The sequence below is a fragment of the Ranitomeya variabilis genome, chromosome 1 (genome assembly GCF_051348905.1).
Source record: "Ranitomeya variabilis isolate aRanVar5 chromosome 1, aRanVar5.hap1, whole genome shotgun sequence".
In the NCBI taxonomy this organism is placed as follows: Eukaryota; Metazoa; Chordata; class Amphibia; order Anura; family Dendrobatidae; genus Ranitomeya; species Ranitomeya variabilis.
Window position 1 is genome coordinate 40,664,484 of NC_135232.1, and position 27,674 is coordinate 40,692,157.

The 27,674-nt window shown below is 45.4% G+C and overlaps 1 protein-coding gene across 1 annotated transcript in view; it reads left to right on the forward strand.

Moving 5' to 3' along the window:
* The first annotated feature begins 338 nt into the window (after window positions 1–338).
* CCDC68 (coiled-coil domain containing 68) overlaps window positions 339–27,674 on the forward strand; it is a 61,365-nt gene continuing 34,029 nt past the window's right edge. Inside the window, exons 1-3 of the mRNA XM_077282482.1 lie at window positions 339–607; window positions 20,620–20,765; window positions 25,053–25,127. Of these exons, the coding sequence (XP_077138597.1) occupies window positions 577–607; window positions 20,620–20,765; window positions 25,053–25,127 (252 nt within the window). The 5' untranslated portion in view covers window positions 339–576. The remainder of the gene's footprint in view (window positions 608–20,619; window positions 20,766–25,052; window positions 25,128–27,674) is intronic.

Genomic DNA, 27,674 nt, shown 5'->3' on the forward strand with positions numbered 1-27,674 from the left:
TGAATATTCTGAATCTACATTTGGAGGAATAAATGCTACAGATCAGTGAATATAGCAATATCAATAATATAATAACCAGTTATAAATTATCCATTTTCCATAATAACACAAACAGAAGCCGCACGGGACGGAAGGTTACACAGAAACTCGTTATCTTATTAATACAGTAATTAGGGGATGATAATTTGTCTCTGTGGATGACAGTCGCCGCCTCCTGTCGGTGTCATCCAGAAAACCTTCTGTGCTCTACGCTCAGGGCTGGCGGCCACACCTGCGGGACAGGTCTGCGTATGGAAATCAGAAGAATGGGGATGATGTCACCGAATATGGGGAAGGTCTCATTCATATCCGCAGATGGGAGAACGGCAGAGATTCCTGATCCTTGATCAGACGACGCGCGGAGACAGGAGCCTGGAAGGTGAACTTTGAGCCGGGGAGCGGTGGATTCAGATACCTGTTCCATCTAAGCTGGGCGCTCTGGAAACGAAGGAGTTAAAAGGGAAGAACTTTTTTTTTTTTTTTTCATCCTGGCAGTTTTTACACGGATGCATTAATACGTTCTACCATTGGCCAGATATGCGGCTGAACGAGGACTCCTGTGCTACAGGTATGGCTCGCCAGCACTACTAGTACCAGGATGCATTATTTGGGTGCAGGATGTGAAGGGTTAAGAGAGACGAAGCCAAATAGGAATATAGTGATACTGGGAAACTGTCAGCATGATAGGCGAGTGTGAGTCACTAGGGGGCGTCACCTGTACGCCAGGTAATGGGTCCGATGGATAACCAGGGAACAAGCAGGAGAGGTGAGCGGAGGTGCGAGTTAAAGGGAAGCGAGTTAAAGGGGTGGTCATCCTAAAGTTGCATTGAAGAGTTATAAGAGAGACTGAAGGTAAATGTTTCTGCGGGGTGATAGGATGAGATTCAGTATTTATCACTGGGCAGAGATCCCTCTGGACTTCCTATCAGTCATCCCATTGAAGAACACTGTACTGTCTGGCTGATAACAGAGAACAATGCATAGAGTGCTGTAGATTTTCTAAGCAGTTATCATTCCTATGGGTCCCCGTGCATGCGTTTATTTTATAGTCATTTATAGGGTATTTTGAATCATGGCTCTTGTTGAGGAACAGCATGACCACGCATGACTGATACCGGCCTGGGCTCTGCCCTGTCACTTCTAGTTCCCCCAGGTAGTAAATGTCGCAGGGATGACGGGGAACCTGGTCAATGTTATCACCTGTAACTTCCTGAAATTGTGCAATAAAACAATGTATCGTGTGTGCGGCGCAGCAGAGTGGCACCGAGGGCAGCCTCCCCGCAGGTAACAATGACACGATGCCGTACTTGTAAGTCACAGGTGCATGTACTGCTGGGGTCCGAAGGCGGCAATCAGCAATGGCAGAAATGGCTTTTACTAGCGGTACCCAACTTTCTATAGACCCTGCGCGGCAAAGGCATTGTTACATCCAGTTAGGGCAAAGGTCTGGAAAAATATGGCGGCTTTCATCCAAGTCTATCTATCTATCTATCTATTTATCTATTATACTTTTATTTTTTCCATTGGAGTGCTGCCTTCATTTTTCTGGATAATAGCATGAGGTTTGGTATATACCTGGAACGATTTTTTGCACCCTTTGTTTTCTTTTGGTGCTGCTTTTTGTTTTCTTTTTCTATCTATTTATCTATCTATTATCTTTCTATATATCTATTGATTATCTATTATATATAATCTGTTATCTATCTATTATCTATCATCTATATATCATCTATCACGTATTATCTATCTATTATCTATCTATTTATCTATTTATTATCTATCTATTATCTATCTATTATCTATTATCTATCATCTATCTATTATGTATTATCTATCTATTTATCTATTTATTATCTATCTATTATCTACCTATTATATACCTATCTATCTATCCATCTATCTATCTATCTATCTATCTATCTATCATCTATTTATTATCTATCTATTAGTTATTATCTATCTATCTATCTATCTATTATCTATTATCTATCTATCTATCTATCTATTATCTATCTATTTATTATCTATCTATTATCTATCATCCATCTATTATCTATCTATCTATCTATCATCTATCTATTATCTATCTATCTATTATCTATCTATATGTTATCTGTCAATCAATCTCATAGCTATATTTATCCAGCAATCTATCATCTCACTTCTATTTATCATCTCATACCTATGTATTAATCATCCATCTAGCTATTAATATCTATCTATCGCTCTACATCTATACTTCTGACATTATTTTTTTAGCTCTCTAACCTTTTTTGCTTGCAATAACCGTATTTTCTATTTTCCAATGTAGAAGTGGATACATAGCCAATAAAAAACCTGTTCATGGCTCTTTCTAACCTTAGCCGCTCCCACCAGGATCCAATTGACAATCAATCAAGACTTTACTGGTTGTAAATAAAATGTAGAAGCTGTTTTTTTTTTGTTGGCCTTTGTGTCTCATTATGGACACATATTTGGCCGCACCGAATAATGAGATGAACCTCACTTGTGCACGATTTTATCCTAAAACAACAAGGCAACATGGCATATCACAATGATTGCTTTCCATTAATCCATCATCATTGTGGATCCGCCATGATCGTGCTATTTGGTTTCCATGTGAACTGTGAGTTATGACAAGCTTGCTTTATCAGGTTCCTTCTGTGAACAATGGATTGTAAATCATACTCTGTGACAAATGAGGAGTCACTGTCACTGGGTTACTGAGTAACAGACCATTCAATGGTCGTCCATAACGAGCCGTCACAGTGATGTGAACAGGGTCCTGTGATGTAAGAGGCCATGCAAATCCAGAATATATCTGGGGAGAAGAACTAGTCAGATGGCTTAAAGGGGCTGTCCATAAATGTCAGGGATTATAAGAATCATTGGGTGGGGGGACCTGATTAAAACTTTTTTCATGGACAAGTATTAACCCCATCCCGACATCCACCGTACATGGAAGAGTGGGAATATGGGGTTGTTAACTATTTAAATGCTAATATCAATTTCTGGAATTTAAAGCGGGGTCATCCTGCAAGCTCATTGTGAGAGGCTGATATTTTCCCATATCAACAGGGGTCTGCCGAAGACCATCATGTCTGCCACGATGACACGTCCGAATTGCAGTTTTTCAATGACATAAAGAGCGATCGATATTTCATATTTATTGCAAAATGGTATAAATAATACTATACATAAAAATACAAGTCTTCACACATTTCAAATTGATGGAAATTTTTTAAAAAAATTTAGCTTTTTTTTAACAATACTGTATTAGGGGCACCACATAGTTCTCCATATTGTATTATGGGCACCACAAAGTCCTCCATACAGTATTATGGGCACCATATAGTCCTCCATACTGCATTATGAACACCACCTAGTCCTCCGTACTGTATTATGGGCACCACATACTCCTCTATACAGTATTCTGGGCACCACATAGTCCTCCATACTATATTATGGGCACCATATAGTCCTCCATACTGTATTATGAGCACCACATAGTCCTCCATACTGTATTATGGGCACCACATACTCCTCTAAACAGTATATTGGGCACCACAAAGTTCTCCATACTGTATTATGAGCACCACATAGTCCTCCATACTGTATTATGGGCACCACATACTCCTCTATACAGTATTATGGGCACCACACAGTCCTCCATAAATTATTGAGCACCACATAGTCCTCCATACTGTATTATGGGCACCACATACTCCTCTATACAGTATTATGGGCACCACACAGTCCTCCATAAATTATTGAGCACCACATAGTCCTCCATACTGTACTATGAGCATCACATAGTCCTCCATACTGTAATATGGGCACCACATATTCCTCCATACAGTATTATGGGCACAACATATTCCTCTATACAGTATTATGAGCATCACATAGTCCTCCATACTGTAATATAGGCACCACATATTCCTCCATACAGTATTACGGGCACCACATATTCCTCCATACAGTATTATGGGCACCACATAGTCCTACATACAGTATTATGGGCACCACATAGTACGCAGATATGCGTACACATGCAGACATGCACATATACACATGGTACGCTGATATGCAAACATACAATATGCAGACACGCACATACACCGATATGTACTGTACAGATACAGGCATACGTACATATACATATTTGGAGACAAATTTACAAAAACACATATAAACAGACATAAATACATACACAGTCATACACACTGACATACATAAATATACACATCATACATGCACATACACAGACATACAGACACATTTGAAATATTTTTTAATACAGTATGAGGAAGCAGGAAACAAGCCTCGCTCACCTCCCCTCGGCTTATCTCCTGTCCTGCTCCTCTGGCATGTGGCTGTGCAGGGCCGTGTTGCCCCGGCCGCGTCATTACTAGCAGAGACAGCAGCACAGTACACTGTGGGCAGCCATGTCTGTTGAAATGACGGCTCAAACAGCAGCGGCGACCCTGCACAGCTGCTGGGGAAGCGGCCTGGGCCCCAACGGTGAGTGAGCCCCCCCTTTGTCCAGGGCCCCAGCACTTGCCTGGGTGTGCCGGGTGCTGACGCCGGCCCTGATTATGAGCACCACATAGTCCTCCATACTGTATTATGGGCACCACATAGTCCTCCATACAGTATTATGAGAACACATAGTCCTCCTTACAGTATTATGACAACACATAGTCCTCCTTACAGTATTATGACAACACATTGTCCTCCTTACAGTATTATGGGCACCGCATAGTTCTCCATACAGTATTATGGGCACCGCATAGTGCTCCATACAGTGTAATGAGCCCCATATATTGCTCCATACAGAAGAAAGGGCCCCATATAATGCTCCATACAGTATAATGGACCTCATATAATGCCCCATACAGTATAATGGGCCCCATGTAATGCTCCATACAGTATAATGGACCTCATATAATGTTCCATACAGAATAATGGACCTCATATAATGCTCCATACAAGATAATGGGCCCCATGTATTGATCTATACAGAATAATGTGCCCCATATTATGCTCTATGCAGTTTAATGGAACCCATATAATGCTTCATACAGAATAATGGATCCATATATTGCTCCATACAGTATAATGGCCCCACATATTGCTTCATACAGTATAATGGGCCCCATATAATGCTTCTTACAGAATAATAGGCCCCATATAATGCTCTATACAGAATAATGAGCCTCATATAATGTGCCATACAGTATAATGGGCCCCATGTAATGCTCCATACAGAATAATGGGCCCCATATATTGCGCCATACAGAATAATGAGCCTTATATTATGCTACATACAATATAATGGGCCCCATTAAATGCTTCATACAGAATAATGGGCCCCATATAATGCTCCATACAGTATAATGGGCCCCATAAAATGCCCCATACAGAATAATGGGCCATAATGCTCCATACAGAATAATGGCCCCATAAATTGCTCCATACCATATAATAACACAGTAACATAGTTATTAAGGTTGAAGGAAGACTTTAAGTCCATCTAGTTCAACCCATAGCCTAACCTAACATGCCCTAACATGTTATATAATAGTCCCCATTTAATGCTCCATACAGTATAATGGCCCCATATATTGCTCCGTGCAGTATAATGGCCCCATATATTGCCCCTTACAGTATAATGGCCCCATATATTGCTCCGTACAGTATAATGGTCGCATATATTTCCCCATACAGTATAATGGCCCCATATATTGCCCCATACAGTATAATTGCCCCATATATTGCCCCATACAGTATAATTGCCCCATATATTGCTCCGTACAGTATAATTGCCCCATATATTGCCCCTTACAGTATAATGGCCCCATATATTGCTCCGTACAGTATAATGGCCCCATATATTGCCCCATACAGTATAATGGCCCCATATATTGCTCCGTACAGTATAATGGACCCAATCTAATGTTCCATAAAGAATGGGTCCCATATAGTGCTCATTTCAACATAATGGGCTCCATATATTGCTCCATACAGAATAACGGACCCCATATAATGCTCCACAGAGAATGAGCCCCATATAGTGCTTTATGCATAAGAAATAAATAATCTACTACTCACCTCTCCTCGTTCCCCGCTTGCTGCTGCTCCGGTCTCCTCAGCATCTTCTGACCCTCCGCACTGCTCAGCACAGAGGGCTCGCTGTAGTGACGTCATAGCACCCTCTGCCCTGAGATGTCACAGAGTCAAAAGCTACGGAAATGACCAGAGCTGCGGAAGAACAGGGAAAGGTGAGTATTTCAAACAGTTTAAAGCTCATTGGAGTGCCCGGTGGCAGCACCCGCATTGGCACTCGGCTCCCCTGACTTATAAGCCCCATAGCGTGCCTGTGTCGCTGATAGCAAGTGGGCCCATAGATAAAACCCATAGATAAAACTGGTTTTGGTGAACATTCCAGTCTAATTATTTCAGGATTTGCTCCAATTCTCACACACAGTCACTTGCCATACACTCTTTTCTTCATCAGCATTCTGGCAGTACTATAGGTGCAGGAACTTCCTTTCCCCTCATTTCCCAGCATACATTGCTCCTACCATGGACCAGGGGTTTGCCTGCTCAGAACTGAAAGCGTCCTCTCTGTTACTCCTGTCTACAGTTCTACAGACAGGAGGTCAGGAGCAGAGAAAGGCAAAACCCAGCCCCGATATCCGAGTGCAGTGCGATGTTTCACACGCACCATAGACTCATCACCTAAGAAATGGATAATGATAGGACTATAAGGAAAACACTATAGACTCCGGAATGAAAACTTTTAGCTGCACTGATACATTGTAGCAAACTGCCAATGTGTAAGGCTATGTTCACACATTGTGTTTTTGATGCATTTTTTTCCCAAAGGCAAAACCTGTTTCCTCAGCAGTAAAGAAGCTGCTTACAAAAAAACTGATTTTGCTTAATTTTTGCTGCATTTTTATTGTTGCGTTATTTTTTTTTTTACTCTTTTGCATGTTGATAGATTAGTGTCCCCCCTAAAAAGCCTGATTTAACGTCCTTAGGTCTTTAAACCAAAAATGCAGAAAAAACTGATACCTGCGTTTTTTGCTGTATTTTTTTTTTTAGCGTTTTTGCACTTACTCATTGTTTCCTATGGGTGAAAAAACACTGTATAAAGTGATGCTAAAAAGCAGCAGTTTCACAAAACAGTGAGGAAAATAAAAGCAATGTGTGTGCGCGAGATTTCTGAAATCTCTTAGACTTTGCAGCTTAAAATTTGCATTAAAAAATGCAGCAAAAAAAAAAAAAACTGTTACGAAAAAATGCAATGTGTGAACACTGCCTTAGAGTTAGAAACTTTCTTGTTGACATCTAGAGGCTGAAAACACTGAGCTCATCCTGTGCTGATACATTGTAACGAGCCGTGCTCATGTTTTAATTAGACGTGACCAGAACAGGTTTTCCCACATCTGGATGGATGCAATAATGTTCAATTTCACTGAGAGCAAGCAGAGATCTTGAATGAGCCGAGGAAGTGAAACACAAAGAGGGAAATTTAACAGATAAAATTAAAACCCTTTTAGGTCTACGGTAACAGGTTAAAATAAATATACACATCCAGAGCTCCAATTTACTGATACACAGACAGCTCCAAATCCTCTGCTTAGATATAAATTATATACTATCTCTACCAGCTGTCACCACTAGGGGGAGCTAAAGCAGATAACATTACATTGTACATTGAAGTCAACAATACAGTATGCAGGAAGATCTTGAGCTCCCTCTAGTGGAGGCTCCGGGTAGAATTTTATTTACTTACTATGTACTTTATTGATTTATTCCTTTACTTCTATGTCTCTGCAGGATACTTGAATACTCACATATATATTAGAGTTAAAAATATAAAAAAATCTTTAATGTGTAAAAAAAATGTAAAAGTTGGTCACTGTTTTTTCCCGGTTAAAAACATAAAGATTTTTTTTTTTATAATATTGCATTTCTAAAAATGCAATCAATAAATTAATTTACTTAAACTGGATGTGAAAGAGGAAAAGAAGAATTGAGACACCAGAATTGTCATTTTTCAATCACCGCTCATCCCCCCTAAAAAAAAATAAAAAAAAAATATGATAAATATTGTATTTTACCCAATAAAACCATATTCACAGCGTGCAAAAAATCTACTCCATTAGGATTTTTTCCTGTTTTTTTCAGTACATTATTTGGTAAAATTAAAACTGTTGTTGAAAACAAAAAAATAAAGTTTTGGAATAAAGGGGAGGAAAAAAAGAAAAGTTAAAAACGGAAAAACAACCCATCTGCCAATGTGTGAGATACTAGTGAGATATTTCTATACTCATTTCTCAGAGTTGAGACTTGTTCTCAGTTTCACCCATCCAAAAAAATAGTTTTCGGGAGACGTATTGCTACCTGTAATGTGTGGGTGATCGTACTGGATCAGGACAGTTTCAGCTCAATGTTACTGGCTTGTAATGAATGGAGGACATTGTGGTGCTGGCTCCGGGGCTGGATTATCTGCTGCTCTGCGCCATGAAGTGTCTCACAAGATGGCCCATTGTCTCAGGAGACGGAGACACACCTGGGGCGCAGGCAGGAGAGCGCTTGCCTTAAAGAGACAGGAGCGTCACCCAATCACTTTTTTTTATAACAATTGCTGCTCTGTATCTGATGAATAAAATGCAGAATGTACAGCACACATCCGAATCCCCGCACTAATGCTATTGTATTAGTTCTTTCCCATTGTCAAGCTCTCTGCACTCAGAAAATCTAAACAATCCTGTTTACTAAAAAATAAAATCCCGCACTGATCATGTCTAAGTGATACTGATACATGACTTCGTATCGGACAGACCATGAGGCACGGACAGTCCACGAGTCTCCTGACCCAAACTATATGTATGACGCTAGCAAGTATGGATGAGCGGACCTGTAGACGTTCGGCTTCTGGTACCTGACCAGGACTTTAGCCCAGAATTCGGTTCAGGTCCCAGAATTTTACCCAAACTTTAACTTGAAAACAATGGAGACCCAAACTTGGGATCCAGAAATCTCTCTCTCTTGTCCCCAGACTTCCCCAGGAACTCTGGAGACAGAAAATTTTCCAGCTCAAAAGTTCGGGTCCTTGTTGACGTCAGGTTTCGGTTGAAATTCGGAATTAAAGTTCGGGTCGGGTACTAGAATCCGAACTTCCGCGGGTCCACTCATCTCTAACCCAGAATTTTTAAATTCTGATCCACCTCTACTAGCAAACTCTGGTTAGCAGTCCCACAGACGGTCCACGCAATGTGGTTCGAGTACAGACTGCAATTTACAAATGGGTGACACCTGTCTATATGGTATCTATAGGAATTAACTGAATTGAGTCACAGGTAGGGATGAGCGGACCCATGGAAGTTCGGGTTCTTTTACCAGACCCAAACTTTAGTCCAGAGTTAAGATCGGGAACCAGAACTTTACTCAAACTTGAGCCAGAAACTGAACCACATTGAAAACAATGGAGACCTAAACTTTGGATCTGGAAAAAAATGCTCTCTCTCCTCCCTAAACTCATTGCAATGGACTTCCAGGAGAAGTCCATGTTCAGCATTTAGCATCTGGTCCATACTTAGCGTTTAGCGTCTGGTCCATAATCAGCGTTTAGCGTCTGGTCCATGCTCAGTGTCTATCGCCAAGTCCATGTTCAGTGTTTAGAGTCTGGTCCATGTTCAGTGTTTAGCGTCTGGTCCATGTTCAGTGTTTAGCACCAGGTCCATGTTCAACATTTAGCGTCTGGTCCATGTTCAGAGTTTAGCGTCTGGTCCATGTTCAGTGTCTAGAGCAAAGTCCATGTTCAGCGTTTAGCACTGGGTCCATGTTCAGTGTTTAGCATCTGGTCCGTGTTCAGTATTTAGCATTGGGTCAATGTTCAGCATTTAGCGTCTGGTCCATGTTCAGCGTTTAGCGTGTGGTCCATGTTCAGTGTTTAGATTCTGGTCCATGTTCAGTGTTTAGCGTCTGGACCGTGTTCAGCATTTAGCGCCGGGTCCATGTTCAGCATTTAGCGTCTGGTCCATGTTCAGCATTTAGCGCCAGGTCCATGTTCAGCATTTAGCGTCTGGTCCATGTTCAGCGCAGGCTACCTCCGGTAGCCGGAACACCGAGATTGTAAGGACCTCCATGCCTTACATCAGAGACCAGCAGGACAGCTGAACTTCAAGTTCCCTGTCTGACCCAACACCCAGGAGGCACGGTGACACCCTTCAGAGCCGGGTCATCTAAGAGACCCTATAAACAGGCTCAAGTCACCAGTCATACGGGTTATGTCCTATCCTACCCAGGGGACAGAGAGAAAGAGATAACATCTGTGAGGACCTTATGTGAAGCTTCTAGCAGTAAGGTACTACACCACTACAGCACAAAGGAAGGCTTCTATTTTCCACCTGAGTAAGGGGACTCCGTACTTGCCTCCAAACCAGCGGGACCCTACCTGCCCTGTGATCCAGTGCCCTGGACTGTGGCTGCTGAAGTCTTCAGTAAACGAGGTAAAGAGACTGCAAACCGGTGTCCTTGTTCCTTACTGCACCTCTCACCAATCTACCATCTACCTACTGGGACGCCCTGGGGATACACTTCACCTGTGGGAAGGTATACCATCTATCTGCCATAACATCACCCCAGGGAACCCCTTAAAGCTGAAGCCACCTGACGGAATACCACAGGTGGCGTCAGGAACAATAGACTTTTTCCCTTTAAAGACCTTTCCCCCTTTTACATGGGCACCCAGGGCCAGAGACCGGGTCGCAGCCACCGTAACATCCCCCTGTGAACACCGGACCCGGTACTGAGTTCCCCACCTCCCTGGCGGGCGACTAAACTACCGCCGGGTCCATGTTCAGCGTTTAGCATCTGGTCCATGTTCAGTGTTTAGCATCGGGTCCATGTTCAGCGTTTAGTGTCTGATCCATGTTCAGCGTTTAGCGCCAGGTCCATGTTCAGCATTTAGCATCTGGTCCATGTTCAGCTTTTAGCATCTGGTCCATGTTCAGCATTTAGCGTCCGGTCCATGTTCAGCATTTAGCGCCTGGTCCATGTTCAGCGTTTAGTGTCTGGTCCATGTTCAGCATTTAGAGTCTGGTCCATGTTCAGGGTTTAGCGCTGGGTCCATGTTCAGCGTTTAGCACCGGGTACATGTTCAGCATTTAGCGTCTGGTCCATATTCAGAGTTTAGCGTCTGGTCCATGTTCAGTGTTTAGCATACGATACATGACGATAGGCGTTCACTCCCCTAACACCTATGTCATCACTCTGCCCACGCTCATTCATTGGCTGAAAAAATGGCGCTAATCACGTCATACGAAACGCGACTTTGGCGCCAAGATCGCGTACCGCATGGCCGACCCCCACAGGGATCGGGTCGGGTTTCATGAGACGCCGACTTTGCCAAAAGTCGGCGACTTTTGAAAATGAACGACCCGTTTCGCTCAACCCTAGTCTGGACCATGTTCAGTGTTTAGCGTCGGGTCCATGTTCAGCGTTTAGCATCTGGTCCATGTTCAGCATTTAGCGACTGGTCCATGTTTAGCGTTTAGCGTCTGGTCCATGTTCAGCGTTTAGCGTCTGGTCCATGTTCAGCGTTTAGCGTCTGATCCATGTTCAGTGTTTAGCGTCTGGTCCATGTTCAGCGTTTAGCGTCTGGTCCATGTTCAGTGTTTAGCGTCTGGTCCATGTTCAGCGTTTAGCGTCTGGTCCATGTTGAGCATTTAGCGTCTGGTCCATGTTCAGCGTTTAGCGTCTGGTCCATGTTCAGTGTTTAGCGACTGGTCCATGTTCAGTGTTTAGCGTCTGGTCCATGTTCAGCGTTTCGCGCCGGGCCCATGTTCAGCGTTTAGCACCGGGTCCATGTTCAGTGCTTAGCGCCTTTTCCATGTTCAGCGTTTAGCGTCTGGTCCATGTTCTGTGTTCAGCACCAGGTCCATGTTTAACGCCGGGTCTATGTTTAGCGTTTAGCGCCGGGTCCATGTTCAGCATTTAGCATCTGGTCCATGTTCAGTGTTTAGCGTTTGTTCAATGTTCAGTGTTTAGCGTCGGGTCCATGTTCAGCGTTTAGCGTCTGGTCCATGTTCAGCATTTAGCGTCTGGTCCATGTTCAGTGTTTAGCGTCTGGTCATGTTCAGCGTTTAGCGTCTGGTCCATGTTGAGCGTTTAGCGTCTGGTCCATGTTCAGTGTTTAGCGTCGGGTCCATGTTCAGTGTTTAGCGTCGGGTCCATGTTCAGTGTTTAGCGTCGGGTCCATGTTCAGTATTTAGCGTCTGGTCCATATTCAGCGTTTAGCGTCTGGTCCATGTTCAGTGTTTAGCATCTGGTCCATGTTCAGCGTTTAGCGTCTGGTCCATTTTCAGCTTTTAGCGCCTGGTCCATGTTCAGCGTTTAGCGTCTGGACCATGTTCAGTGTTTAGCTTCGGGTCCATGTTCAGCGTTTAGCATCTGGTCCATGTTCAGCGTTTAGCGACTGATCCATGTTCAGTGTTTAGCGTCTGGTCCATGTTCAGCATTTAGCGTCGGGTCCATGTTCAGCGTTTAGCGCCTGGTCCATGTTCACCTATTAGCATCTGGTCCATGTTCAGCGTTTAGTGTCTGGTCCATGTTCAGCATTTAGCGTCTGGTCCATGTTCAGCATTTAGCGTCTGGTCCATGTTCAGCATTTAGCGTCTGGTCCATGTTCAGCATTTAGCGCCTGGTCCATGTTAAGCGTTTAGCGTCTGGTCCATGTTTAGCGCTGGGTCCATGTTCAGCGTTTGGCGTCTGGTCCATGTTCAGTGTTTAGCGTCGGGTCCATGTTCAGCATTTAGCGCCTTGTCTATGTTCAGCGTTTAGCGTCTGGTCCATGTTCAGTGTTTAGCGCCGGGTCCATGTTCAGCGTTTAACGCCGGGTCCATGTTCAGAGTTTAGCATCTGGTCCATGTTCAGTGTGTAGCGTTTGTTCCATGTTCGGTGTTTAGCACCGGGTCCATGTTCAGAGTTTAGCGTCTGGTCCATGTTCAGCGTTTAGCGTCTGGTCCATGTTCAGTGTTTAGCGTCGGGTCCATGTTCAGTGTTTAACGTCGGGTCCATGTTCAGCATTTAGCGTCTGGTCCATATTCAGAGTTTAGCGTCTGGTCCATGTTCAGTGTTTAGCATCTGGTCCATGTTCAGCGTTTAGCGTCTGGTCCATATTCAGAGTTTAGCGTCTGGTCCATGTTCAGTGTTTAGCGTCTGGTCCATGTTCAGCGTTTAGCGTCTGGACCATGTTCAGTGTTTAGCGTCGGGTCCATGTTCAGCGTTTAGCATCTGGTCCATGTTCAGCGTTTAGCGACTGGTCCATGTTTAGCGTTTAGCGTCTGGTCCATGTTCAGCGTTTAGCGTCTGGTCCATGTTCAGTGTTTAGCGTCTGATCCATGCTCAGTGTTTAGCGTCTGGTCCATGTTCAGCGTTTAGCGTCTGGTCCATGTTCAGCGTTTAGCGTCTGGTCCATATTCAGAGTTTAGCGTCTGGTCCATGTTCAGTGCTTAGCGCCGGGTCCATGTTCAGCATTTAGCGTCTGGTCCATGTTCTGTGTTCAGCACCAGGTCCATGTTTAAGGCCGGGTCCATGTTCAGCATTTAGCGCCTTTTCCATGTTCAGCGTTTAGCGTCTGGTCCATGTTCTGTGTTCAGCACCAGGTCCATGTTTAACGCCGGGTCTATGTTTAGCGTTTAGCGCCGGGTCCATGTTCAGCATTTAGCATCTGGTCCATGTTCAGCGTTTAGCGTCGAGTCCATGTTCAGCGTTTAACATCTGGTCCATGTTCAGCGTTTAGCGTCTGGTCCATGTTCAGCGTTTAGCGTCTGGTCCATGTTCAGCGTTTAGCGTCTGGTCCATGTTGAGCGTTTAGCGTCTGGTCCATGTTCAGTGTTTAGCATACGATACATGACGATAGGCGTTCACTCCCCTAACACCTATGTCATCACTCTGCCCACGCTCATTCATTGGCTGAAAAAATGGCGCTAATCACGTCATACGAAACGCGACTTTGGCGCCAAGATCGCGTACCGCATGGCCGACCCCCACAGGGATCGGGTCGGGTTTCATGAGACGCCGACTTTGCCAAAAGTCGGCGACTTTTGAAAATGAACGGCCCGTTTCGCTCAACCCTAGTCTGGACCATGTTCAGTGTTTAGCGTCGGGTCCATGTTCAGTGTTTAGCGTCTGGTCCATGTTCAGCATTTAGCGACTGGTCCATGTTTAGCGTTTAGCGTCTGATCCATGTTCAGTGTTTAGCGTCTGGTCCATGTTCAGTGTTTAGCGTCTGGTCCATGTTCAGCGTTTAGCGTCTGATCCATGTTCAGCGTTTAGCGTCTGGTCCATGTTCAGTGTTTAGCGTCTGGTCCATGTTCAGCGTTTAGCGTCTGGTCCATGTTGAGCATTTAGCGTCTGGTCCATGTTCAGCGTTTAGCGTCTGGTCCATGTTCAGTGTTTAGCGACTGGTCCATGTTCAGTGTTTAGCGTCTGGTCCATGTTCAGCGTTTCGCGCCGGGCCCATGTTCAGCGTTTAGCACCGGGTCCATGTTCAGTGCTTAGCGCCTTTTCCATGTTCAGCGTTTAGCGTCTGGTCCATGTTCTGTGTTCAGCACCAGGTCCATGTTTAACGCCGGGTCTATGTTTAGCGTTTAGCGCCGGGTCCATGTTCAGCATTTAGCATCTGGTCCATGTTCAGTGTTTAGCGTTTGTTCAATGTTCAGTGTTTAGCGTCGGGTCCATGTTCAGCGTTTAGCGTCTGGTCCATGTTCAGCATTTAGCGTCTGGTCCATGTTCAGTGTTTAGCGTCTGGTCATGTTCAGCGTTTAGCGTCTGGTCCATGTTGAGCGTTTAGCGTCTGGTCCATGTTCAGTGTTTAGCGTCGGGTCCATGTTCAGTGTTTAGCGTCGGGTCCATGTTCAGCATTTAGCGTCTGGTCCATATTCAGCGTTTAGCGTCTGGTCCATGTTCAGTGTTTAGCATCTGGTCCATGTTCAGCGTTTAGCGTCTGGTCCATTTTCAGCTTTTAGCGCCTGGTCCATGTTCAGCGTTTAGCGTCTGGACCATGTTCAGTGTTTAGCTTCGGGTCCATGTTCAGCGTTTAGCATCTGGTCCATGTTCAGCGTTTAGCGACTGATCCATGTTCAGGGTTTAGCGTCTGGTCCATGTTCAGCGTTTAGCGTCGGGTCCATGTTCAGCGTTTAGCGCCTGGTCCATGTTCACCTTTTAGCATCTGGTCCATGTTCAGCGTTTAGTGTCTGGTCCATGTTCAGCGTTTAGTGTCTGGTCCATGTTCAGCATTTAGCGTCTGGTCCATGTTCAGCATTTAGCGTCTGGTCCATGTTCAGCATTTAGCGTCTGGTCCATGTTCAGCATTTAGCGCCGGGTCCATGTTAAGCGTTTAGCGTCTGGTCCATGTTTAGCGCTGGGTCCATGTTCAGCGTTTGGCGTCTGGTCCATGTTCAGTGTTTAGCGTCGGGTCCATGTTCAGCATTTAGCGCCTTGTCTATGTTCAGCGTTTAGCGTCTGGTCCATGTTCAGTGTTTAGCGCCGGGTCCATGTTCAGCGTTTAACGCCGGGTCCATGTTCAGAGTTTTGCATCTGGTCCATGTTCAGTGTTTAGCGTCTGGTCATGTTCAGCGTTTAGCGTCTGGTCCATGTTCAGCGTTTAGCGTCTGGTCCATGTTCAGCGTTTAGCGTCTGGTCCATGTTCAGTGTTTAGCGTCGGGTCCATGTTCAGTGTTTAACGTCGGGTCCATGTTCAGCATTTAGCGTCTGGTCCATATTCAGAGTTTAGCGTCTGGTCCATGTTCAGTGTTTAGCATCTGGTCCATGTTCAGCGTTTAGCGTCTGGTCCATATTCAGAGTTTAGCGTCTGGTCCATGTTCAGTGTTTAGCGTCTGGTCCATGTTCAGCGTTTAGCGTCTGGACCATGTTCAGTGTTTAGCGTCGGGTCCATGTTCAGCGTTTAGCATCTGGTCCATGTTCAGCGTTTAGCGACTGGTCCATGTTTAACGTTTAGCGTCTGGTCCATGTTCAGCGTTTAGCGTCTGGTCCATGTTCAGTGTTTAGCGTCTGATCCATGCTCAGTGTTTAGCGTCTGGTCCATGTTCAGCGTTTAGCGTCTGGTCCATGTTCAGAGTTTAGCGTCTGGTCCATGTTCAGAGTTTAGCGTCTGGTCCATGTTCAGTGTTTAGCATCTGGTCCATGTTCAGCGTTTAGCGTCTGGTCCATATTCAGAGTTTAGCGTCTGGTCCATGTTCAGTGCTTAGCGTCTGGTCCATGTTCTGTGTTCAGCACCAGGTCCATGTTTAACGCCGGGTCCATGTTCAGCATTTAGCGCCTTTTCCATGTTCAGCGTTTAGCGTCTGGTCCATGTTCTGTGTTCAGCACCAGGTCCATGTTTAACGCCGGGTCTATGTTTAGTGTTTAGCGCCGGGTCCATGTTCAGCATTTAGCATCTGGTCCATGTTCAGTGTTTAGCGTCTGGTCCATGTTCAGTGTTTAGCGTCGGGTCCATGTTCAGCGTTTAGCATCTGGTCCATGTTCAGCGTTTAGCGACTGGTCCATGTTTAGCGTTTAGCGTCTGGTCCATGTTCAGCGTTTAGCGTCTGGTCCATGTTCAGTGTTTAGCGTCTGATCCATGCTCAGTGTTTAGCGTCTGGTCCATGTTCAGCGTTTAGCGTCTGGTCCATGTTCAGAGTTTAGCGTCTGGTCCATGTTCAGAGTTTAGCGTCTGGTCCATGTTCAGTGTTTAGCATCTGGTCCATGTTCAGCGTTTAGCGTCTGGTCCATATTCAGAGTTTAGCGTCTGGTCCATGTTCAGTGCTTAGCGCCGGGTCCATGTTCAGCATTTAGCGTCTGGTCCATGTTCTGTGTTCAGCACCAGGTCCATGTTTAACGCCGGGTCCATGTTCAGCATTTAGCGCCTTTTCCATGTTCAGCGTTTAGCGTCTGGTCCATGTTCTGTGTTCAGCACCAGGTCCATGTTTAACGCCGGGTCTATGTTTAGCGTTTAGCGCCGGGTCCATGTTCAGCATTTAGCATCTGGTCCATGTTCAGCGTTTAGCGTCGGGTCCATGTTCAGCGTTTAGCATCTGGTCCATGTTCAGCGTTTAGCGTCTGGTCCATGTTCAGCGTTTAGCGTCTGGTCCATGTTCAGCGTTTAGCGTCTGGTCCATGTTGAGCGTTTAGCGTCTGGTCCATGTTCAGTGTTTAGCGTCGGGTCCATGTTCAGTGTTTAGCGTCGGGTCCCTGTTCAGCATTTAGCGTCTGGTCCATATTCAGCGTTTAGCGTCTGGTCCATGTTCAGTGTTTAGCATCTGGTCCATGTTCAGCGTTTAGCATCTGGTCCATTTTCAGCTTTTAGCGCCTGGTCCATGTTCAGCGTTTAGCGTCTGGACCATGTTCAGTGTTTAGCTTCGGGTCCATGTTCAGCGTTTAGCGTCTGGTCCATGTTCAGCGTTTAGCGACTGGTCCATGTTCAGTATTTAGCGTCTGGTCCATGTTCAGCGTTTAGCGTCTGGTCCATGTTCAGTGTTTAGCGTCTGGTCCATGTTCAGCGTTTAGCGTCTGGTCCATGTTCAGTGTTTAGCGTCTGGTCCATGTTCAGCGTTTAGCGTCTGGTCCATGTTCAGTGTTTAGCGTCTGGTCATGTTCAGCGTTTAGCGTCTGGTTCAAGTTGAGCGTTTAGCGTCTGGTCCATGTTCAGTGTTTAGCGTCGGGTCCATGTTCAGTGTTTAGCACCGGGTCCATGTTCAGCGTTTAGCGTCTGGTCCAAGTTGAGCGTTTAGCGTCTGGTCCATGTTCAGTGTTTAGCGTCGGGTCCATGTTCAGTGTTTAGCGTCGGGTCCATGTTCAGCATTTAGCGTCTGGTCCATATTCAGCTTTTAGCGTCTGGTCCATGTTCAGTGTTTAGCATCTTGTCCATGTTCAGCGTTTAGCGTCTGGTCCATTTTCAGCTTTTAGCGCCTGGTCCATGTTCAGCGTTTAGCGTCTGGACCATGTTCAGTGTTTAGCTTCGGGTCCATGTTCAGCGTTTAGCGTCTGGTCCATGTTCAGCGTTTAGCGACTGGTCCATGTTCAGTGTTTAGCGTCTGGTCCATGTTCAGCGTTTAGCGACTGGTCCATGTTCAGTGTTTAGCGTCTGGTCCATGTTCAGCGTTTAGCGTCTGGTCCATGTTCAGTGTTTAGCGTCTGGTCCATGTTCAGCGTTTAGCGTCTGGTCCATGTTCATTGTTTAGCGTCAGGTCCATGTTCAGCGTTTAGCGTCTGGTCCATGTTGAGCTTTTAGCCTCTGGTCCATGTTCAGCGTTTAGCGTCTGGTCCATGTTCAGTGTTTAGCGACTGGTCCATGTTCAGTGTTTAGTGTCTGGCCCATGTTCAGCGTTTAGCGCCGGGTCCATGTTCAGCGTTTAGCGCCGGGTTCATGTTCAGGGTTTAGCGCCAGGTCCATGTTTGTCGTTTAGCGCCGGGTACATGTTTAGCGTTTAGGGCCGGGTCCGTGTTCAGTGTTTAGCGCTGGGTCCATGTTCAGTGTTTAGCGCCGGGTCCATGTTCAGCGATTAGCGCCGGGTCCATGTTCAGTGCTTAGCGCCGGGTCCATTTTCAGCGTTTAGCGCCGGGTCCATGTTCAGTGCTTAGTGCCGCGCCCATGTTTAGCATCTGGTCCTTGTTCAGCATTTAACGTTTGGTCCATGTTCAGTGTTTAGTGCCAGGTCTGTTTAGCGTTTAGCGCCGGGTACATGTTTAGCGTTTAGCGCCGGGTCCATGTTCATCATTTAGCGCCGGGTCCATGTTCAGCGTTTAGCGCCGGGTCCATGTTCAGTGCTTAACGCCGGGTCCATGTTAAGCGTTAAGTGCCGGATCCATGTTCAGGGTTTAGCGCTGGGTCCATGTTCAACGTTTAGCGCCGGGTCTATGTTCAGCGTTTAGCGTCTGGTCCATGTTCAGTGTTTAGCGTCTGGTCCATGTTCAGTGTTTAGCGCCAGGTCCATGTTTGTCGTTTAGCGCCGGGTCCGTGTTCAGTGCTTAGTGTCTAGTCCATGTTCAGCGTTTAGCGCCGGGTCCATGTTCAGCGTTTAGCGCCGGGTCCATGTTCAGTGCTTAGTGCTGGGTCCATGTTAAGTGCTTTGCACCGGTTCCATGTTCAGCGTTTAGCGCCAGGTCCATTTTCAGCTGGGTCCATGTTTAGTGCTTAGTGCCGGGCCCATGTTTAGCATCTAGTCCTTGTTCAGTGTTTAGCGTCTGGTCCATGTTCAGCGTTTTGCGCTGGGTCCATGTTCGGTGTTTAGCGTCTGGTCCATGTTCGGTGTTTAGCGTCTGGTCCATGTTCAGTGTTCAGCTCTGAGTTCATGTTCAGTGTTTAAGTTCAGGTTCGCTCATCTCTACTCAGAGGAATCAACTAATTGATTCAGAGAACCAAATTTACCACAAATTGCCACAGTTCTGAGATGCAGATTTCAGCTTTGTGACTGGGACAAGTGAAGCACAGCTCCAAAAAGTACAAGAAAGAGAGCAATTGCAATCAGAGTTTTTTTTTCCCTAAATCCGCTGCCAAAAATGCCATAAAAATCGCCTAACAATGGCTCCTTCATTACACTACTATGCCTCTTTCAGACGTCTGATTTTCTCATGGGTGCTCTCCATGGTTTTTCATGGACAGCACTTGTATCTGTGATACTCTATGGGGTCATTCACATGTTCGGACCATGTCCGATTTTGATCTGAAGGTCGGATCAAAATACGCAATGCAAGTCAATGAGTCGGTGAAAACAATCGGACGGCACTTCAATGTTCTGATTTTTATGGATTGTCAGAACTAAGAAAGTGAAGAAAAGTTTTGTTTTTTTTAAGTTCTCCGTGTATGAGAAAATCAGATGACACTTGTATAGCACTCTCATCACACTCAGAATACTAGGTCTGCTTTTCTCGCATGTGGAAAAATCGGAGGTGTGAACGAGCCCTTATTCATCTTAGCTTTTTATTTGATGAGTTTTTTGAGCATTTTTTTTTCAACGTCAAATTTGTCTCTTCTTTAAAAGATCTCCTGATGGAAAATGCTCCAAACTATGTACCGTCCAATTGAAAGCAAAAAAAAAAAAGCTTCAGTATTAAATCTTTTCCCAAATTCTTCAAAAACGCTTCTAAACCACTTTCTGAAACACAAAAACATAGCCATATAGTAAAACAGCAAGCAGATTTTGTATGTGCAGCACTTTACCATCTCATAGGCTTTTTATTAGATTTTTTTAATATAAATATACAGTATATATACAGTATCATTTTTTTCCTTTTTCCTTTTTTAGATTTTTTTTTTTTTACTTATTCCTTTCTTCGGCTAAAAAGAAATACTCCAAAGAACTGCATGAATGATTGTGGTGTAATCCTGCATTTCAGTGTCAGTAGTTTGCCGGGCGGTGGTGGACCTGCTCTTCTGGATTCTTGGATGTTCTGTTTTTCTATATCATGTTACAGTTGTGTTTATTACATACACTAATATTTTGCTTTCTATTCTTTTCATATTTGTTATCGTTCTTTTCCTCGTTCATCAACTTTCAGGAAATGAAAGAAAAATGACAACAATTTCACCTTTAGAAAATGGGTTCATGAGCAAAGTTGATCAAGTGTCGATGGAAGATGACGTTTCCCATATTTATGGGTCATCCGTGTCCCACATCAAGGAGGAGACTGAGTATGTCCGCACTGTGAGTCTTAGCTGCACTTTATATTCTCTATCTGTAGTGCGAGACAACATATATCATCAGCTTCTAACAAATGTGCGGTATGCCGGCAAAGTCATGCAGAGAGCAGAGCGCTTCCCTTTCACACATTTGTGGTTGCCCTGAGTTAAATAAGTTGCTCAAAGTAAAAGGGATTGTCCAGGGCTATTTACATTTTTTACTATGGGCCTAAAAACTAACAGGCAGGTAGATCCTTGCAGAGTCAGCAACCTGCCTGTTCTACCCGACTCCGGCATAGAGCAGTCACCGACCACTCCTGCCGGAGATTCAGCTGCTCCACGTCAACCGAGAGGCTCTTTTTTTTTTCTCAGTGCTGCTCTGTTGATGGGGACTAACTGCAGACATCATGCTGATTGATTCCCCGCAGGGAGACAGCAGGGAGACGGCTGTCAGTCAGCATGACATTAGCAATAATGCCCCATCAACAGAGCAGAGCGGAGAAGAAGTCGCTGCTCTGTCAACGTGATGTGAACGGAAGCTGATGAATCGTTGGTAGAAGCGGTCAGTCACTGCTGATATCATCATGATTGACAGTCAGTTCCCAGCAGGGAGCCAGCTCTCAATCAGCATGACATTGGCAGCAACGCCCTGTCGACAGAGTAGAGCAGAAGAGAAGCCGCTGCTCTTTCAATGTGATGTGAATCAATGCTGAGAAATCATTGGTAGAAGTGGTCTGTCACTGCCGACATCATGAAGATTGACAGCTGGTTTACCGCAGTGAAGCAGCAAGGATCCGGCTGTCAATCAGCATGACATTGGCAGCCACGCCCTGCTGACAGAGTAGAGCAGGAGGAGAAGATGCTGCTCTGTCAATATAATGTGAAAGGAAGCTGATAAATCGTTGATAGAAGCGGTCTGTCACTGCTGACATCGTGACGATTGACAGCCAGTTCACGGCAGTGAGGCGGCAGGGAGCCAGCTGTCAATCATCATGATATCGGCAGCCACGCCCCATCAACAGAGCAGAGCGGAGAAGAAGTCGCTGCTCTTTCAATGTAATGTGAACTGAAGCTGAAGAATCGTTGGTAGAAGTGGACAGTCACTGCCGACATCATCATGATTAACAGCCGATTCCCCGCAGTGAAGCAGCAGGGAGCCGGCTGTCATGACATTAACAGCCACGCCCTGTCAACAGAGTAGAGCAGAAGAGAAGCCACTGTTCTGTCAACGTGATGTCAATGGAAGCGGTCTGTGACTGCTCTGTCTCGGCAGAGATCTGTGCTGAGCAGAACAGGCAGGTTGTTAGCAACTACTTAAGGTACCTTCACACTAAACGATATCGCTAGCGATCCGTGACGTTGCAGCGTCCTTGATAGCGATATCGTTGTGTTTGACACGCAGCAGTGATCAGGATCCTGCTGTGATATCGCTGGTCGTTGGTTAAAGTTCAGAACTTTATTTGGTCGTCAGATCGCCGTGTATCGTTGTGTTTGACAGCAAAAGCAACGATACCAGCGATGTTTTACAATGGTAACCAGGGTAAATATCGGGTTACTAAGCGCAGGGCCACGCTTAGTAACCCGATGTTTACCCTGGTTACCAGTGTAAAATGTAAAAAAACAAACAGTACATACTCACCTTCACGTCCCCCGGCGTCCGCTTCCTGCACTGACTGAGCGCCGGCCGTAAAGTGAAAGCACAGCACAGCGGTGACGTCACCGCTCTGCTGTTAGGGCCGGCACACACACAGTCAGTGCAGGAAGCGGACGCCGGGGGACGCGAAGGTGAGTATGTACTGTTTGTTTTCTTACATTTTACACTGGTAACCAGGGTAAACATCGGGTTACTAAGCGCGGCCCTGCGCTTAGTAACCCGATGTTTACCTTGGTTACCCGGGGACCTCGGCATCGTTGGTCGCTGGAGAGCTGTCTGTGTGACAGCTCTCCAGCGACCAAACAGCGACGCTGCAGTGATCGGCATCGTTGTCTGTATCGCTGCAGCGTCGCTTAGTGTGAAGGTACCTTTAGGCTACGTTCACATTTGCGTTGTTGTGCGCAGCGTCGGCGACGCAACGCACAACGCATGCACAACGCATGCACAACGCATGCATAACGCAGCGTTTTGTGACGCATGCGTTCATTTTTTTTACACCAAAAAACTGCATCATGCAGCGTTGTCTGCGCCCTGACAGTTGCACCAAAAATGACGCATGCATCACAAAACGCTAGTGCAGCGCCCCAGAGACCTGGTCGTTGCAGTACTGATGCTCCGCCACTAAGGTGGGCTATGGTACGTCTGATGGCACTAAAGGAGTTCACCTGACCAGGTATCACAGACACCAATACACTTCACAGTCTGGCCACCAGAGGGAGCAAAGGGTTCTATGTATTAGGCCACTCCTCACAATCTGGTAAAACTGGGGGCTGGATAGGAAGTTAGCCAGAAGCTGACTGGGTTGGAACCAGGCAACATCCTGTGGCAGAGGGTGTTGCAGGGGAAGATTCAGGGGGGTCCCTGTCAGGGGTGGGATCCTGACAGTGACCTAGCGAACAGAACAGAACGTTACGGAGCCGCGCCTGCACTTGAATGCGGTGGCATCCCAAGAAAGGAAACAAAGCGAGGTTTATTGTGGAGAAGTGAGAAACGAGATCGCAGCAAAAAGGAGATAACACCAGTAGGAGTCGTGCCTTAAGATCGTGGCAACATCCTACTGAGGCGCGTAGCCGGTGGCCGGAACGCCGAGGAAGTATTGGGCTCCAAGCAGTACTTCAAACAGCGGCAGGGCAGTTGATTATAGGTTGGCTGTCTCACCTAAATCACCTAAGCAGACATAGGGGGCAACTGTGGGAGAGGGGCGACGCTAGGGTCCCAGAATAACTCCAGGCCTACCCGTCATACGGGTGCGTCCTATCCATATCATCTGGGGGACGGAGAAAGAACATCAGAACAGATACAAGTTGTGAGAAAGAACATCAGGAACAGATACAACAGTTGTGAGGACTATCCCGTGGTGCTCAGCAGGGAGGTACTACAACACACAGGCGCTAGAAGGTAGGCACTGATTTCCACCTGCAAAGGGAACTCTGGATGTGCCTTCGGACCGGCCGGTCTCTGCCAGCCCTGTTAACAGTACTCTGGATTGCGGATCCCGAAGCCTTCAGTAAAGAGGTAAAGAGACTGCAACAGTGTGTCCTCGTTATTCATCGCACCACGCACCACGCACCATCATCACACCTTTCATTGGACGCCCCTTAGCAGGGTCACGGACCGGGTCTAGCCACCGTGACAACCCTAGGACTGAGACTGAGAGGCCCGGTACCGAGTACCCCGCGGCCCTGCATCTGGGGGCGCTCCACTAGACAACGCATGTTCATGCGCCCCCATGTTAAATATAGGGGCGCATGACGCATGCGTCGCCGCGGCTGCGCCCGACGCAACGCAAATGTGAACGTAGCCTAAACTGTAAGTTTTTAGGCACATACTTAAAATTAAAATAGTTCTGGGTGATGCTTTTAAGTTTCCATTCCATGAGCCAGTATTAGAGATTTGTAAGAAATTCACAATGAATTTGATTAGTTATGAATATAGTTGGTGCAAATCGATTCGCAGGACCCAGTCAGTAATTCGTGGCCGCTGGACAGGAGCCTTAAGAACAGTCTCCTAGCTGCCACCATCCATCCATGACTCTTCTTTTGATTTGCCAGCCTGGCGCGACGTCATTACTCAGAAATAAAGATGTTGTGCCAGGCCAGCTAATCAAAAGAAGAGTCATGGATGCCGGCAGCGGCATAGATGTCCAGCGGCCATAGATTACTGACCAGGATCGTAGCAATTGGTTGCACAATTTCTACTGTAGTTACAGCTCTAATGGATGCCAAAAAGACAGTGTGTGTCAATGGGACTAAAGACTATAATGGGTGCATGCCCTATGCGCCAAAAATAAGAATAGAACATGTCATGTACTCAAAACAGGACGTGTGAATGGGACTTCACAAAATGTCTCTTCAAGAGAAGGGACGGGCAGAGAAGAGAGCGTAAGTGATAGCAGCCTTGAGTTCATAGGCGGTGTCGGAAGCAGCAGCGCAGCCCGCTATGCACAGGAGTGACACAGTCTGTACAGCGACATATTGATAGGACATTTTAAATGAGATTATTTACAAAGCTTTTTAGTTTTGTACTGTAGTTAGGAAGTAAATAAGCAATAAAAAAAGAACGTTTTAGACGTTCACTTTAAATAAGAAAGCCGCGATGACCGTCACCCATACCTGTGTCTGCGTCTGAGTAAGGAACGTTTCCTTTTTGCCTTTTTAGATCCGAGCTACTTTAGAGAAGATTCAGAGTCATTTATTTAAGGATGAATTGTACAGTAGGAGCACGCAGGAGAAGGTATGGACAGGTATTTTTACACAGTTCGCAAACTTTTGTTCATAAAAATGTGAATTAAACAAAAAAAACAACAACTCATCGTACTAATAATGTAAATGTGTCATCTTCAATGGAGAAATCGGTGCTCGTCTCATTGTGAAAGTAATCGTGAGGTATCTGAGTTTGGACCACCATAGATTTCTCAAAATAAATATTATAGACCACCCATGCCCCTCCAGACATATCATTGTAGCTGGGAAATGTATGGTAGACCTCTCAGCTTCCCCGCTGCCTGAAATGCTATATCTCAAAGCCACGAGCTCTCATATACTGTGATACTGTTAAAGAAGGTCTCTGATTTTGGACATTCCTATGTGATAGAAGGGTCCCAAGTTGAAAAATTGAACACTTCTGCGACCCCAAGTGTTCAGCTGTAATGCTACAGCACCCACGCAGGAGAAAACATGTATTACATCGTGCTCATTTATATCAATGTGTTGTTTGTGGAATGAGGACAGGGCGAGTCCTCCAGAAGAAAGGGAGGAACGCTCTTTTTTTTTTTTTTTTTTTTTAAAGAAAGTCTCTGTCTATATATACAGTATATCTTGTTAGATGACATGATAATGTATTACCTTGTGGTCCATTCGTTACAGTGGTCCCATATAGATTGTAAGCTCTTGCGAGCAGGACCCTGATCCTTTGGTGCATTTTTGAGTTGTCAGGATGAACATTTTGATTTTAGTGTCAGTATTTAGTGGTAAGTTTGGGGCAGAGAATGAATGAAAAGATGGCCACTCATCTCCAGTCACTTCTATGGGAATTATGGAACTAGATGAGCAAGCGTGTACGTGCGCAGCCATCTCTAGATTTGGATGTGGCAATTGCGTCACCAGACTGAATAAGTGTTGGAAACTTCCCGTAGATAATACTTAAATATCCAAGATTTGTCTGCCAATGTATACGGGGGCTCCGGACAAGTGATGGTCGGGAGAGATGTTGATCGGGCATGCCCAATTTCGAACTACCAATCGCTTTGTTCTCATGGAGATAAGGCGCCAGCAGAGAAGTCGGTCAGCGGCATTCTCAAAGAGAACACCGGTGCGGTCGAGCAAACGATCGGACCCGTGCATGGGAGAGTCGGATGAGATATGTCAGCCGAAGCATCTAATGCATCTGGTGCCTTTACTACCCTCTCTTTATCTACAATAAAGCTGTGATTAACTCACCGACCTTCAAAAGAGATTGAGATGACTCTGATGACCTTGCCCCAGTCTGTACAGCAAAGCTGATAATTGAGCTGCAGAAATCAGGACTGCTAGAGTGGCCAGTGGGAAAAACTGCAATATTTGAAAATGTATTTTTTCAATGAATAGACACAAAAAATAAATGTTTTAAAGTCTAATTTAAATAATAGGTCACTTTCTAATTATTCCTTAATGATTGGATCCACAAGAGGCGTTTTCCTAGACTTATCATGAATACATTGAGTAATATAAAACCTATATATTATGTAATAGTACTAAACCATAACATTAAAAGACCGCATGTTGATATTATTGATTATTTTTTACCCTTTTTCTCAGTTTTATGGTCCAGGCTGCGCCGGGTGCAGTCGGTGACTTGGACTTTCCTGTGTAGCGATTACTGGGTCCTCAGTGTTTGCTTTCTGCAATTACATTGGATTAGTGAGCCAGATGAGCCGTAAAGTTGTTGACATACAGTGTGTGCTCATCGGGTGTATTTACCGCCTCTGCCTCCATTTTCCTGGCTCCTGATAAGCATCGCACCATTATTTTATAGGCACAGGGTCAGGTTTCTGTTGGACCTTGAATAGACGGGACGACCAGTAAAGATTAGGGCATAGATACCACTTTTTATCCGGTTGCTCCCTATTCTTTGCTCGTTTTTGATATTTTACAGTATTTACTAACTTGGAAACATTGGAGTTTCTTCCGACCTTCCCCAGGTTATATCAACAAGACCTGACACTTTTGCAATTGGGAACGCAAACCGCTTTGAGTCTACAAATACATCTCAGCTGGATTATAGCACATGACATGAATGTTATTAAGTGGTACCTACCCCTATTCCTAGCTTTTTTTTGAGATAGGAAAATAATGGGGGGTCTTCCAGGACCAAAATATTAATGTCTGATGCCAATTGCTTTAATAACAGCTGAGCTGCAGTACCGGAAAACAACCACTAGTTGGAGCGCAGAGATCTCCTGTTTCTGCTCCATAGACTTGCTAACAGCGGATTGGTGGAGTACCAGCTATCAGACCCCCCACCAATTTAGGAAATTGATCATATATCCCTAGAATGAATATCTTGGTTCTAGACACCCCCTTTATGCATTCCTTATGGACGTTTTTTAAGCGCCTACCTGCCTTAATAAGGGAGGGAATCATTACCTTGCACTGATGAGGACTAACAAGGCAGCAACTCGTGAATGGGGGAGTTGGAAAAGATAGCTGTCCACCAAAAAGAGATGAATTTATACCCCCCTTCCCGGCTAAGGGATGAAAATCCTGCACTATCAACTAATTACCCTGAATAACCTAATATATA